The 14,746-nt window shown below is 45.3% G+C and overlaps 1 protein-coding gene across 5 annotated transcripts in view; it reads right to left on the bottom strand.

Annotated features, from left to right (window-relative positions):
• Window positions 1-8,705: 8,705 nt before the first annotated feature.
• The window catches only part of DIDO1 (death inducer-obliterator 1), a 50,068-nt gene continuing 44,027 nt past the window's right edge, over window positions 8,706-14,746 (bottom strand). For all 5 annotated transcript variants that reach the window (XM_080925770.1, XM_080925772.1, XM_080925769.1 and 2 more), the window contains one exon: window positions 8,706-13,308. In XM_080925770.1, coding sequence (XP_080781896.1) covers window positions 10,082-13,308 — 3,227 coding nt within the window. In that variant the 3' untranslated portion in view covers window positions 8,706-10,081. The remainder of the gene's footprint in view (window positions 13,309-14,746) is intronic.

The following is a 14,746-nucleotide window of genomic DNA, read 5'->3' on the forward strand; positions in this document are numbered from 1 at the left end:
CAAAACTAGAAAACTCAACCAGGTACCAAAATCTAACATGGAAATAACAGTATATTTCTGTATACCAGCAACAAACTCATAGACACTGAGATGAGAAGCAATAACATTTATAGCTATTCAAAATTACAATTAGGTATAAATCTAAAAACAAGTATTAGGAACATGGCTGCTAGAAGATCTAGATATTTACTGTTGAAACACCTAATAGTAACTATACAGTCTCCCCAAAGAGATAGTTTTAGGGCTAGAGAGATGGCTCAGTGGTTAAGAGCACTGACTGCTCTTCCAGAGGTCCTGAGTTCAATTCCCAGCAACCACATGGTGGCTCACAACCATCTATAATGGAATCAGATGCTCTCTTCTGCTGTGCTCTTCCAGAGGTCCTGAGTTCAATTTCCAGCAACCACATGGTGGCTCACAACCATCTATAATGGAATCAGATGCTCTCTTCTGCTGTGTCTAAAGACAGCTACAGTGTAGTCACATAAATAAATCTTAGAGAGAGATAGTTTTACTGAAATCCAGCAAAATTTTGTTATAGATACAAACTTATTCTAAATTTCACGGGAAGACAAACTTGAACAGCTATGAGTTTGGTAAGAGGACTGTTGGTAGGTAAAGGCTCCTGCCAGCAAGTCTAATGGTTTGAATTTAATCTCTAGGTTCTGCTTAATGGAAGGAGAAAATGATTCCCATAAGTGGTGCTCTGACTTCCACACATGTCCATGGCACCCACATATTGACATACATGCACACTAAATAAATATAAGTTCGATAAGAGACTAAAATGGGAAGAATGTGTAGTATTAGTGATGTAATAGTCATGAAGATTAATGAAACAGCAGAGAGCTAAGGATCTTAGCACAGTGAGTCTATTTGCTCTGAAAGCATCTGGCTTTCTCCTTTCAGGTGAGGAGTGTTAAAGGAGCAGTAACCCAGGCTTGAGGCCCAACTGTGTGTGACCTTGGGCAGCACCTCATTCCTTTTCAGAAAATCTCAAGCAAAACTACTTTGTCTCCTATACCCCTATACTCCTTCGGTAGATGTTTACCATATCAAATGTAATCCTCTCAGGTACTCTCAAAACCCACCCAATGATCTCACTTAGATTTCCTAGCAACCCTTAAAATACCCTTAAAAATAGTAACTGAAAATCTACCCAAAATCTTATAAATGACTATTCAAGAAAAAAACAAAAAACCAAGAGCCACAAACTCTTTTTTTGTTGCAACCATATTTACTTTTCTGTGTGTCCTTTTCTTTTAATCAGTCTGCTGAAGCCTGTATTAAAACACCTTGTTTTTCTTCAATTTTTTTTTTGTTTCCAATATGTCCCAACTTCAATCTCCCCTCCCTCCACTCTTCCCAGTCCCTATGCCCTGTTTCCTTTGTGAGCCTCGCAGGTGGGGATATCCACTGAACAAGACACAATAAAACTAGGCACAGACTCTCATATCAAGGCTGACCAAAGCCACCCAGTAAGAGGAAAAGAGTCCCAAGAGCAGACAAGAGAGTCAGAGACTCCCCCACTCCACTATTAAGAATCCCACAAAACCATATGCAGAGGACCTAGTATATCCAAGCTCCCTGGTTGCCACCTCAGTCCTGGGAGCTCCTATGAGCCTTGCTTAGTTGATTCTGTGGGCCATGTTCTCCTGGTGCCCTCAACCCCTCTGGCTCCTACACTTCACTTCTTACCCTTCATCTTCTACAGGGTTGTCCTTGTGCCCCTCCCCCAACACACTCCTCCCACCAGCTCCAAGGGAAAGGACCAAATTTGTGCCTTGTCTTCACTTGATGTTTTGCTGTGGGTCTCTGCACCTGCTTCTATCCGCTGCTGCCAGAAGTCTCTTTGACAGCCTTTGGGCTAAGCACCGATCTTATGAGGATATAAGAATATCATTAGCAATCATTTTATTGATTTTTTTTTTCTGTCATAGGTCTCTGGCCTATCCAGCTTGTGGTTCCTGGACTTCCAGGCAGTGTTGGGGATGAGTTCCTTTTTGTGGTGTGGGACTCAAGTTAAGACCAGTCATTGGCTGGTTACTCCAACAAGTAGGTGGAGTAGATGTAGGTCTACTTGATATAAGAGAACATGGGGAACGGCTTTGAATTCACTGGCACAGGAGACAATGTCCTCAACAGAACACCCATAGCACAGTTATAGTACAACCAATTTAAGCTCCTACTAGCTTACAAATAAATGAGACTCAGACTATGGTTGTTTTATTTGACTTTGGTAATTGCTGGAGGTATGGGGGGGGTAACCCTAATCTATTATTTTAACTGCTGGCCTAGCTACTCCATCTCCCCTCCTGATAGTTTCCTCTTTCCCCCTTTCCTTCCTCCTCCTCCTTTTTCTCTCTATCCCCAAACACTCCAGATCCCTCCAGTAATTGGCTGTAGCCAATTTTATTTAACAAATAGTTTTAAATCAAGAAGCAAGGTTTTCCTAACAAAAGCCTGTAAACATGAGAATTTACTCCTAGACCTAGAGAGTAGGCCTAGACCTTCCCCTCAGGTACAGAATTTAGCATTATAATACATAGCAACAGACCTAACCTCAGCAGTCCCCCCCTCCCCCCGCTTTTTTGTCTAAATATAAGGCTCTCTTATAATCATAAATAACATACCCTAGGAACAATTATGAAATTATTACAAAAGTTATTAGGTAAGAAGTACAGTCAAAAAGTCCAGTCTGTTTGTATTTGGCAACTCAGGAGGAAGTATTTTACTATCTATCTTATCACGGTGAGTTTAGAGTTCTGTATCTAAATCAATTTCTATCCTAACTTGTATTATAATCCTAAAAATTACCTTTGTAGACCTAGAACATCCTTTTAGAATCATAAACAACCTAAGCTTGTAGTAAAACTATGACTATCTAGTTTTCAGCCCCATCAGAGTCCTAAGAAGAAATAAATATTACCTGAGTGTGCAGGAAGCACAGGACACAGCTTCCAAAAGTTATAGAAATGACAGAAACAGCTGACTACCTGGACAGTCCCCAATATTCTTTATAAGTTTGGAGCATCATCTTCAGCCTTCTGACCCAGACCATCTGACAGACCATTTGTGAAGCAGGAATTATAAAGATTTGTTTACCCTGTCTTGGCAGAGTTTAACAGTCAACTATCCTGTGTCCATTTTTCCTTTTTGGAAAGTATTATGTCTGAAGATAAAGTTAGGGCTCTCCCTCCCCACTGGCTAGCCTGCCACAATTCATATGGAAGCAGCTTCATATGGAAGCCTTTCAGTGCTCATCAATTTCCAAGGAGCTGACATGTCTCAGTGTCAGAAAGCCTTAAATTAATAGAAAACATCTTTAAATGCCATATTCTGTGATTTTGAAGACCATCTATCTATTCATAGCATATCTGAACAAGCAAGTGTTGCCTGTCTAGCTATTATCTGTACAACCCAGGATGCATATCTCTGTGGTCATACAGATTAGTATCTGATGAAACCATGAATTTGATTGACTGAATGTTAACCTGCAATACTAATTACCCTAAACAGTTTGTAATAGCAGCTATGGAAAGGACTAGGCTTAGGGTTGGAGAGATGGCTCAGTGGTTAAGAGCACTGACTGCTTTTCCAGAGGTCCTGAGTTTAATTCCCAGAAACCACATGGTGGCTCACAACCATCTATAATGGGATCTGATACCCTCTTTGGGTGTATATAGTGTACTCATATAAATAAAAAATTTTTTTAAAGGGCTAGGGGTTAGACCTTGTACCTTTAACTGAGTTTTATAGGCATGATGCCTCCCAAAGAGTAACAAAATTATTCTTAAATTTTGTCTCAATATACAAAGATTTATACTAATGATAACCTTAAACCTGTATCAATATATAAAATTCTGTACCAATGTAACAAATTATAACCTTATTTTTGTATCAATATTCAAAATTTTGTATTACTGTAAGATTATGGCTATAAAATGCATTTGTTTTAAAAGAGCCAGTAATCTACCCCTATTTGTCTAATTTTTATATTTCTATCTCTCCCTCTTTTCTCTTCAGCTCTTTTCCCTTACCCAGGAAAGAAAGACAGAAATTCCTAAGTCTAAGCTCTCTATTTTGTTTCCTCCATATCTGAAACTATAAGTATTTGCAATCATCCCTAAAGTGACAACATATAAGTCATGTTTATATGAATTATAAGGATCAGCACATAATATCCCCTGTCTGGTTGAACTTGCCAATCTCCATCTCTTTGCTTGCAAGATCCTTGGGTGGGAGGAGGGGGAGGTCCTCCCCAGTCAAATCTTATTTTCAATTTGGATGGAAGATACAGCTTTTCCTTTCTTGTTGGAACAAAGGTAGAATCTCCTCCCCAAAATAACATATATTCTCTCTTCCATTTTGGAATTAGGACTTCTCTGGCTGATCTAATCCCAAAGTCCTTTCTAAAATCCAGTGTGTCTTAGCAGTTATGCTCCTGTCTCATTGAATTTTTAAAAATTTATAGTTAATGAAAGCACATTTCAAACCACCTTTGGGAGATGTCATCTCCTCCTTCTGTTCTATGAGCCTTGTCCTTCGAGGTCCTATGAGGTCATTTTTATAATAACTTGACCTGTATGACTGTATGCTGCCTATATAGGCTTCATGTCATGGTATCCATAAAACTGTTTTGTTTTCATGGACATATATGTCTGAGCATCATCAGTTTTAATGTGTAAAGACATCTCCAAGACAGCCATCATCTCTAACAAATGTGTGGTCTCAGAATCAAGACAGAAGTCCATTGGAGCTCTGAACATGAATCAGTTGTGTGATCTATCCACACGAGTACATAGCTCAACTCTCCAACCTCTATAAAATGAAACAGTCTGTGGTGTGGTATTGCAATCATTTGGCATCAGCAAACAGAATCTGGATTCTTAACTGAATATTTAAGCTCTATGGGCTGCCATTCTAATCTCTCAAGCCTTCCTGTCTAGAACTACAGTTTTGGGGTGTTTTTGTTTGTTTTGTTTTTGATTTTTAAAATAGTACAGAATAGAGTTTATTCACGGCATGGGGAGGAGAGTTAAGAGGGTGGTAGGGCCAGAGAGAAGAGGAGTAGAGAAGTAGAGGCCGGCCATGAGCACGTGGAGAGAGAGGAGGAAGGGAACGGGGAGAGGAAGAAAGAGACCAAGAGAGCAAGAGAGGAGAACTACGTTTTTTGTTGTTGTTTTGTTTTTGTTTGTCCTGATGTTATTGGAAGTTCCAGAGTGGATTTCTTTGAGGGTTTCCTATTTTGATTCAAAGATCCTTTTACCTCCTGTTTTCTGGTCTCTACAATCTAGTATCTAATTTCCCAGTTTCTTCTTTCTTCAAGTCTGTCTTATTCTGATTTCTCTCACAGATAACATACAGAACTGTAGTCACTGAGCAAAATATTCAGCCATTTGTAAGCCAATAGGTGAAGCAAGATCATATGGAACCCGGACTCAGCGTGTCACCGTGCTTCCCTCCATCCCAAATATAAAAACATTCTTTCAGATTTGAAATTTCTCCCTAAGGACTCTTTTCTATATTTAAATCAAATATTTATGTTATTTTTAATACCTAGCTTCTCTTCGCTTATATTATTCTTGTATCAGTTTAGACTCTTGGGACCTTTCAATGCTCTGTGCTCTGTGTTAGCTCTGCCCCAGCTCTTGATCTAGCTCAGGGCTCCCTGCTCAGCCTTTTGCCAGCCCTTGGCCAGGCCTCTCCAACCTTCCCTGCTTCTGCTCAGCTTTAGGCCTTCATCTCCCGGCATCTGCCAGTCGTCTCTGGCCCATGTGCCCTGCCATGCTTGGCTGAGCACGCAGCTCTCACCAGACAGCCGGCTCGGGACTCCGTGGACCCAGCCTGGGCTGCTGTTCTCTGCAGTAGGCCTTAGCACAGGTGTGCTTCTGCCCAACATAGTTCTAGCTTTCCAGAGTAGCGTGCAGCTCTCGGAAGAACCACAGCTTCTGTTTCTATCTGCAGCCCAAGAAATGCAAAGTTTTCCCAGGTGCTGTAGTCCAACTGGTTCCAAGCAACAGCAACTTGAAAACTGATTTGGGGGGAGGGTTGTGTCTCTCTACCAGGTAACTTGTCTCAAATAGTTTGGTTTTATGACCCACATTGGCCACCAAAATGTAGTACATCCAATTTATGCTTATCCCTGATTAACTTACAAATAAATAAAACTCAAAATATGGTTATTTTATTTGGCTTTGACAATTACTAGGTGTGTGTGTGTGTCTTAGTCAGGGTTTCTATTCCTGCACAAAACATCACGACTAAGAAGCAAGTTGGGGAGGAAAGGGTTTATTCAGCTTACACTTCCATATCGATGTTCATCACCAAGCAGGTCAGGAAGCAGGAGCTGATGTAGAGGCCATGGAGGGATGTTGCTTACTGGCTTGCTTCCCCTGGCTTGCTCAGCTTGCTTTCTTATAGAACCCAGGTCTACCAGCCCAGGGATGGCTCCACCCACAATGAGCTGGGCCCTCCCCCCTTGATCACTAGTTGAGAAAATGCCTTACAGTTGGATCTCATGGAGGCATTTCCCCAACTGAGGCTCCTTTCTCTGTGATAACTCCAGCTTGTGTCAAGTTTACACAAAACTAGCCAGTACAGCAATCATGTCCTCGAAACCAGTAGTAGTATGGCAAAGCAAAGAGGAATGGGCAGACCATTACAGCAGCTGACCGGGATACCACTGCAGCCTTGACTTTCATGTACGCTTCCTGCATTTCCCATTGTCTCTACAGCCGCACCTGGGACTTTACAAACCTACAAGTCCTGAACGGTCTTTCACCTCAGGCTCACAAGTGCTATACCACACCATGCCACGCCACACCTGGTGAGCCTTTTCTGTGTTAACTTTTCCTGGGAAGATGTGAACATGCCTGCTGGCTCAGATAAGGCTCTGGTGACAGAAAAAAAAAAAAAAAAAAAGAAACAATTCTACCAAAGTCCAGCTTGGTGAGCCAATGGGTTGGTCAGGCCTTCTTATAGAGCACAGGCGACTCCAAAGTAAGCTAAATTAAAAAAAACAAAACAAAACAAAACAAAAACCCTTAAAAAATAGATACAAAGCGTGCAAATAGTACTGTTTTTGACACAGGGTCTCACTGTGAACCCTGGCCCGAAGCTCAGAGATCTGCCTGCGTACAAAACATGTCACCAAGCCCCGCTATAAACATGTTATACCCAGTTTATCGACAAGTCAAAAACAGCCCAATATTATACAATCCCAGTTTTATTAATTAAAAAGGATAGTGTTATGGTTGGGTCTGAAATGTCTTCCCCAGACTCAAAATTTTGAATACACAAGGTTCTGCTCTGGGGACCTAATTGGTTGACATAAGCCACCAAGTTAGAGAAGGGTGGCTTTGAGGGGTATATCCCAACCATGCCCCAGGTCCTGAGCAATTTTTTAATGTATTCTCCTTAAAAAAAATCCATTTTATATGAGTGTCCTATCGATATGTACACCCGAGTGCCAGAAAAGGGCATCAGATCCATTTATAGATGGCTGTGAGCCACCATGCGGTTGCTGGGAATTGAACTCAGGACCTCTGGAAGAGCAGCCAATGTTCTTAACCACTGAGCCATCTCTCCAGCTCTAGGAATGGTTCTTGATTCACTAAGATGTGAACAGGACATGCCATAAGCCCCCACTGTTAATGATTGCTGTTCCAGTCTTCCTGTCAGATATTCTATCACAGCAATGAGGAAAGCAAATACATAAACATTACTGACAGTGCAGTGGGTATAAAGTTGGCTGGATGCCCCCCACCCCTTGTGTGCTGCTGTGGGAAGCAGGTTTGAGGCCCAGTACCTGCCAGATGCCTTCCCCATGGTTGTTGCTCTTGGTATGATGGCAGGCACCATGGCACACAGACACAATTGCTTGTTATTGGACTTGGTAATGTATGTCCTTGGTGTTGCCAGGGGTCCAGTATGGGGTGGAGGGCACTACCATACACAGGGCCCTAATAACACTTTTCATTTCCCCCAGTCTGCCTTCTCAGGTGTGCCAGAGCTGGAAGCCTTGTCTACCAAACCCTGCAATAGGGTTCACAGAACTTGGGAATGAACGTGTGATATATAACCCAGCAAAGGCACACTTGTAGTAGGATCAAGTTAAGACGGGAGCTAGAGGTAATGGTGCTGGTCTGTGATCCCAGAACTCAGGAGGCTGAAGCAGGATTGTTGTGAATTTGAGGCTATATAGTCTTATCAGAAAGGGGATATGACTGTCAGAGGCTTGTGAGTTGCCTTTAGCCTCCATGCCCCAGCAAACACTTCAGCTGGGTGCTGGTCGGGACCATCCTGCGGATGTGGGGACATAGCACCTGGATTTAGGTCCAAGTCTTACCAGTAGGTGGCAGTTAAGGGCAGGATCGCACGCTCGAGAGCCTGGCCAACGGTGGTTGGCTCTACAGCTCAGCTCCTTTTAAAAAGCCAGCAGTGAAAGGCTAGATTCTACCCATGGTACTAGTGCAGTCCTGACCCACCACCTTCTGCTCTGACACAGGCTGCCTCCAGTGACACCTCCAGGCTTCCTGCAATCCCACAAGCCTGATGCATTCAGGGTTCTGTACAGGACACCAGCCAGCACATTACTCCCTGGGCCCTGATACACTAAAGTAGAGCTGCCAGTTGGGGGTGGGATGCCTTTGCCTGTACCTGGGATAACCAGGGGTCAAGGTTGAGTGAAGACAGAGACAAGAACTCTGTAGATATTTATTCTACTTCAAGTAACAAAACCTATGAAGTCCTGTGTTTCAATGGACAGTGATAACACTCTGCAATACAAAATACAATGTACAGAAATCTCTACAAAGTAAACCTAAAGAAACACACTTGATTTTTATGCTTGTGCATTTAAGTTAGAAAATTTTACTTTACATGTCTTTTTTTTTCTTTTTTTAAAAAACCTTCACATATTATATGTTGAAGCTGACACTTTCATGTAATTTAACCTACTATTTATTTGGTTTGCAATAGCAAATATTCCAAATTGCTATTTTCCCATGTCTTTTCAACTTAAAACTTCTGTGCTATAAAGTGAAAAAATCTGTAGTGATGTACAGTGTGGAGTGAAATAAGACTCCGAAGAACAAACGAAGCTAATTCTCTATCTGAAAAAGTAAGTTTATGAAAATATAAAAGGAACTATCAAACATATTTGCACAGTCAGTTGAGTTAGCCAGCCTTCTCACAGCATCTTCAGAGGCAACTGGGACTACACAGCAGATAGTCTTTCAGGAAGCAGGCTGCTCCACCATCATCATTCTCACTTCCAGATTTGGTACAAACGTTGCCCCATCCCACTGAGATGCTTCCAAACCCATCACCTGTCTGGAGGCTGAATCTGCAGAGAGCCACTCAGAGGGCAGAAATGGGCAGTGCTTGACTCCTGCGTCTTCCCTCTTAAACTGCTCTGAACTGCTTTGCTTCTTTCTTTAGGCTGATAAATTTGAACATTTAAAAATAAATTGTTATTTAAAATGTAACAATTTCCACTAGGACAGATTATTTCTAATTATGTTCTGAAAAACATCCAAGGTGACGCACTGCCGGGAGCCGGGCCTCAGAAGGCTGCTCTCCCACAGCTGCAATTGCGCACCGCCCCCCAGCTCCCCGCAACAGCGCTTTCGACCAGGACAGCACTGAGAGCCCCTGCAGAGACGAAGCAGAGATGGCTACACAGGGAAAGCTAGCTCTTAAGGTCCAATGAAAATCCCTTAAAACTTACACCAGTCAAGTTATTGGAAAAACTTTATAATCTGAAAAAAAGCAATATGCTTTTGTAGACATTTTCCCATTTCTCCAATTTTAAATGGAAATATTTTTAAAAATCAGAATTGTAAAGTTGGGAATTTTTGTAACAAACCATTATACACAAAATTACAGTCATTCCTGAAGTCCAGAATATTATATCCTGCATATAAGTTCATAGCTATTTCAAAAACTCTTTGCTCAACACATTTTATGCACTTGGCTTTTAAAGGGGTCTTTGCCAGGCTGAGCCTATATACAATAGCTGACACAGGTCTTTGTCCACACCAGCGGGTCGTGTCACCAGCCCCTAGTGCAATGGTCTCTAAGCCTTGGCTGCAGCAGGGCCCCCCTCAGAGGTCCTGGCCTCAGGCTTCAAGTCCCGAGGGCTCTCTCTGCTCTTGCTGCGGTCCTTCCGGTCCCGGCCTCGGTCCCTGTCCCTGTCTCGGGCTCTCCCACGGTCCCTGTCTCGGTCTCTGCTCCGGGACCTGTCTCGGTCTCGCCGCCTCTCACGGTCCCGGTCGCGATTCCGGCTTCTCTCGCGGCTCCGGTCCCATTCCTTAGCCCTGTCGGTGTCTCGCTCCCTGTCCCTGTTGGAACTCCTATCCCTGCCTTTGTCCCACTCTCGATGCCGGTCCCAGTCCCGGCTCCTCTCCCAGTCTCTTTCTCGACTCCAGTTTCTGCCTCTCTCTCGCTCTCGCCTTCTATCCTCAAATGCTCGGTTCTGCCGGCTTTCCAACCCTTGGGCTTCAGGCTCGTCCAGAGGCTTTTCTTTAGGTCCTGCTTCAAATCGCTCCCTCTGTCTACCTTCAAAAGCTGGGCTCCTATACTCATGGCCTTTGCCTTCTCGGAACTCTGATGTGGCCCACTGCCCGTCGGCCTCATGGCCCTGTCCAGGCCCAGTACTGGAAGGCAGAGCAGTAGCTGGGGCTGCCTCATCCCATCGGTCCTTCCTATGCTGAGGAGGATGGCTTGGTAGCTCCAACAGGGGCCGAGGGGGAGGCTTCACGGGTTGTGAAGATGGGCCTTGAAAGTGAAATCGAGGCGGCTGCTCATTTTTTTCAGGAAAGGGTGCAGGGCCCCTTGGTCCTCCGTATGGCAGGGGTGCCGATGCCCTCTGGCCCGCAAACCTTGGTGGCGAGTTCACTCTTTGCTCTTCGAATTGCTGGGGCTGAATGCCCCGGGGGCCTGGCATGAAACCTGGTGCTTGGCCCCTGGCCCCTTCAAACTGGCTAGGGTGAGTGCCCCGGGAAGTTTCAAACTGACTAGGATGGGACCCACGTGGGCCCACAAAATGACCAGGAGGCGGTCCCCTTTGGCCTCCAAACTGAGAGGGTGGAGGTCCCCCACGGGGCCCTTTCATCTGAGTTAGCAGTGGCCGTCTCTGGCCTCCAAACTGAAAGGGTGCCCTGTTCCCCATGAACTGGGCCTGATCTGGCCCTTCACACTGAGCAGGGGCGCCTGTCATCTCGTTGTACGGTGTATCCTGGAATTCCCTTTTCTCCCCGTGAGGATCCTTGCGATCTTCAAATTGGGCAGGTGCTCCTCCTCTGGGCCCACCAAGATAAGAAGGTGAGAGTCCCCTGTTGTCCCCATAGGGAGGTGGTCCATGTTGCCCAGAAAACAAGGAAGGGATTGGTGGTTTCTGTGCCCCAAGTCTGGCAGGTGGAGGGCCTCTTGATCCATCACTGTTAGGGACAATGTTCTCTTCTGAAAAAGGAGGGACTGGCCCCCTCGGTCCGGGGAAACTGGGGCCATGATGACCTGACATCCCAAAAGTACGTGGTGCAGGAAACTGAGGCTGAGGGCCCCCTCCCCTCTGCCCAGGTGGGGGGAATGAAGCAGTGCCCTCACTAGGCCTGGGCTGTGGCTCTCTGCTGTCCTCCATGTCAGCTACTGGGCTGTCACTCCTGCCAGCAGACTGAGCACCCCTGGGGTCCTCATACTGGGATGAGCCAAGAGAGGTTTCCTGAGACAGAAAGGTGGGCCCTGAGAAAGGTTCCCTGCCTCCAGAACTAAAGTTCTGTGCCTCAGGTTGCAAAGGGAAGCTGGATGGAAAGGTGGTGCTAGGGGGTGTGGGCAGCAGCACTCTGCGGGGTGGTGCTGGCCTGGCTGTGCCATCCCCAGCTGTAGGGAGGTGACTGGTGTCCAGTGGTAATGAGACAGGGTTACCAGGGTGCTCACATTTCTGGATGTCATGCTCAGGTCTCAACACAGCGTTTTCACCTGGAGCCCAGGGAACAGCCATTGGCTCTTTGACTTCTGCAGCCAGTCCAGGCCCCTGGACTACGGCAGTCCCAGGAGTCTCCCTGGCAGGGAGGGTGCCTTGTGGGCCAGGTGTGCTTCCTGTGGGGGCCCTAGGAAGGGATTCATTCTCCGTGTTTTCTGCAGCAAGTCTCCTGGCCTGCCTTGGGTCTCTACTTTGTCTTGAGTCTAAGTTGTGATTGGTGCTCAGGGCTCCCTGACCTGGGTCTGGGGCTTGCTGTTCTTGAGAGAACAGCTCGGTCTTGCCCAAGGAAGACTTGGGAGGTGGTGACATCAATGCATCTGACACAGAGAAGTGTGCCATGGACACACCCACAGCAGCCCTCTGCTGTCGAAGGGCTTCCTCTTGCTCCTCCAGCTGCCTCTTTTGTTCCTCAATCTGCTTATTTAGCTCTTCTAACATTTTCTGCTGCTCTACCAGAGAGGCACTGGAGGCATCACTGGTGAGGTCGGCAGGCCTTTCCGTGGAGCTGACTTTCACACACATGCGATTGGGCAAGTCATCAATGGTCACTTTGGCTTCTTCTAAGATGGTCTCATCTTCTGGGTCATAGGCCACCTCTTCCCTCTCAGCTGTCTCAGGAACACTTTGCACATCATGAGGCCTCCCTGGTTCAGCAAGCAGGGTATGGAAGGCTCGCTCAGGGTTGTACTCTTCTTCAGGGTCATAGGGCCTGTCATCTTCCTCCTCTTCCTCCAGAGCCTTGTCTTTTGAGAACTGACCAAACTGTTGAACAATTGGATCCAACAAGGGAGCTGCTGACATGGCATCTTCCGCCTTGGCCTTGGCATCCTGGTGTGGAGATAGAGTAGACCCAACAGATTCTTTACTGGATGGCTCAAACGATTTCTTCTTCCCAAAGAGAGTCTGCAGGATGTGTTCCAGAGGTGAGGCTGTTTTTGAAGTGGCAGCAGTAACAGGGGAGGCTGTGGTAGTGACCACTGCAGATGTGGTGGGCGCTGTGACAGTGCTGGTGGACCCTGGCTTGAGGGATGACAGTATTTTCAATACTGGGGGTTCAGGAAGAGGAGGAGGGGGTGGAGGAGAACCCGGGGGTGTGGTGCTGCTGGCAGCTGTGTCTGCAGAGTGCACATTGTACTTGGGAGGTTTCTTCTCGGTTGGCAACGCTGTAGTTACTTTGGGGTAGACTGAAGTCTCTGTCTCCTCTTGTTGGAGTCGAGCCCGCTTCTCATCTGCCTTGTCCAGCTCACCAGCGCTTGAAGGACGTTTCACTTTCTGACATATTACTAACCCAAGTATTATATTTGGACGTGGCGACTCAAGACCTAGAAAACAAAACATTTATACCAACTTTAGAATCTGAGCCGGCCTCCCACTCTTTCCCATGGCTTTTTGTGGGGGGAACTTCAATGGGCAGAAAGAGATTTTGTGGTAAAATAAAATATGCCAAGTTTGAGAAGCTGTTTGCAGCACAAGGCCAAGAGACTCCAGTCCCTGAATGTACCAGCGTACACACCCAGTCCCACCTATAGTAGTCTGAAAGGGACCTGTAACAGATCAATGCCTGACCAGAAAACACAAAACAAGAACTCAAGTCATGAGCAATTCCATCCCACATCAGAATTTATACTGTGTCTTTCCAGGTACTGAAATGAGAAAGCTACAGAAAAGATGAGAGAGATAAGCAGCCAGTGGTCACTGGAACATTTGACTGTCAGGGCCGACTATGTTTTAAGTCTCACCCCTACTCTCACGCTTGCCCCTACTGCATGCCAGAAGAGAGCAACCCCCTTTTAGCTTTAACTAAAAATTTGTACTGAGCTAAATTTAATACATTAAGTTAAATATACTAAGTTAGCAAATATTTATTTAGGGACCAATTAAACTGAAACTACAATGACACACAAGCAGTACAGTGTATTTAGGGTCTGGTGTCAAAATGACTGTAACAAGAAAACAAAGCTCAGTTTAAAACAAAATTCATTGGGCATTCACTGTTCACTATCAAGCAGTTGTTACTGAGTGGTGAACATGGGCACAACAGCTATCCCAGCGGCAGCTGCTGGGAGCTCAGGCAGAGTAGGATTACAAAGCAACCATCAACCACCTACGGCTTAAGTCTTTGTCCCAAACTTGAATGAAAAAAGAGGGGCATTTGCAAATGGTGGTGGTGGCCTTACTCCAGGGAGGAAGTGCGAGGGAGATTCAGAGCACCTAAAAGGCAAGGGCTACTCTAAAACCGTGTGGCTACCCAACTCAGGAATGCCAGCTTCCACTCCTGTACGTAGAACAAAGCCAGGAAAAGTTCCAGTTACAAATTCTAACTTGGGGACGGGGATGGGTGTGTGTGTGTGAGACAGTGTCAAGTACAGACCTAAAGTGAAACAAGCTGTCAATCTGATCACAGTTTACTTTTATAAAAATATACTCACATTATAAACTTTAAGCACTTAAAATCAAAGATGTTGTGCTCAAGCTACTGTGAACGACTGCTTTTAGACTTACGTAGTTAGAGTGCCACAATTCCTGAATTTTAGTAAAGTTTAGCACACAATGGGGAATAGACCCCATACCAAGCAAGCCCTCCTCTTTTCAGGAATCTCAGGAGGGACATTCAAAAACTGATAGGGCTGTAATTGTCTGGTGTGTATCAGAGAAAAAGTTAGGAGGCAGAAAATAACCCTGGAGAGCAGGTCGATCTTACTGAACATCGTATCTAAACTTCTCCACTGTATGAAAGGCTACCTATCAAGTTTTCTTGAT

This window comes from Micromys minutus, assembly GCF_963924665.1.
Source record: "Micromys minutus genome assembly, chromosome: 11".
Classification (NCBI taxonomy): domain Eukaryota; kingdom Metazoa; phylum Chordata; class Mammalia; order Rodentia; family Muridae; genus Micromys; species Micromys minutus.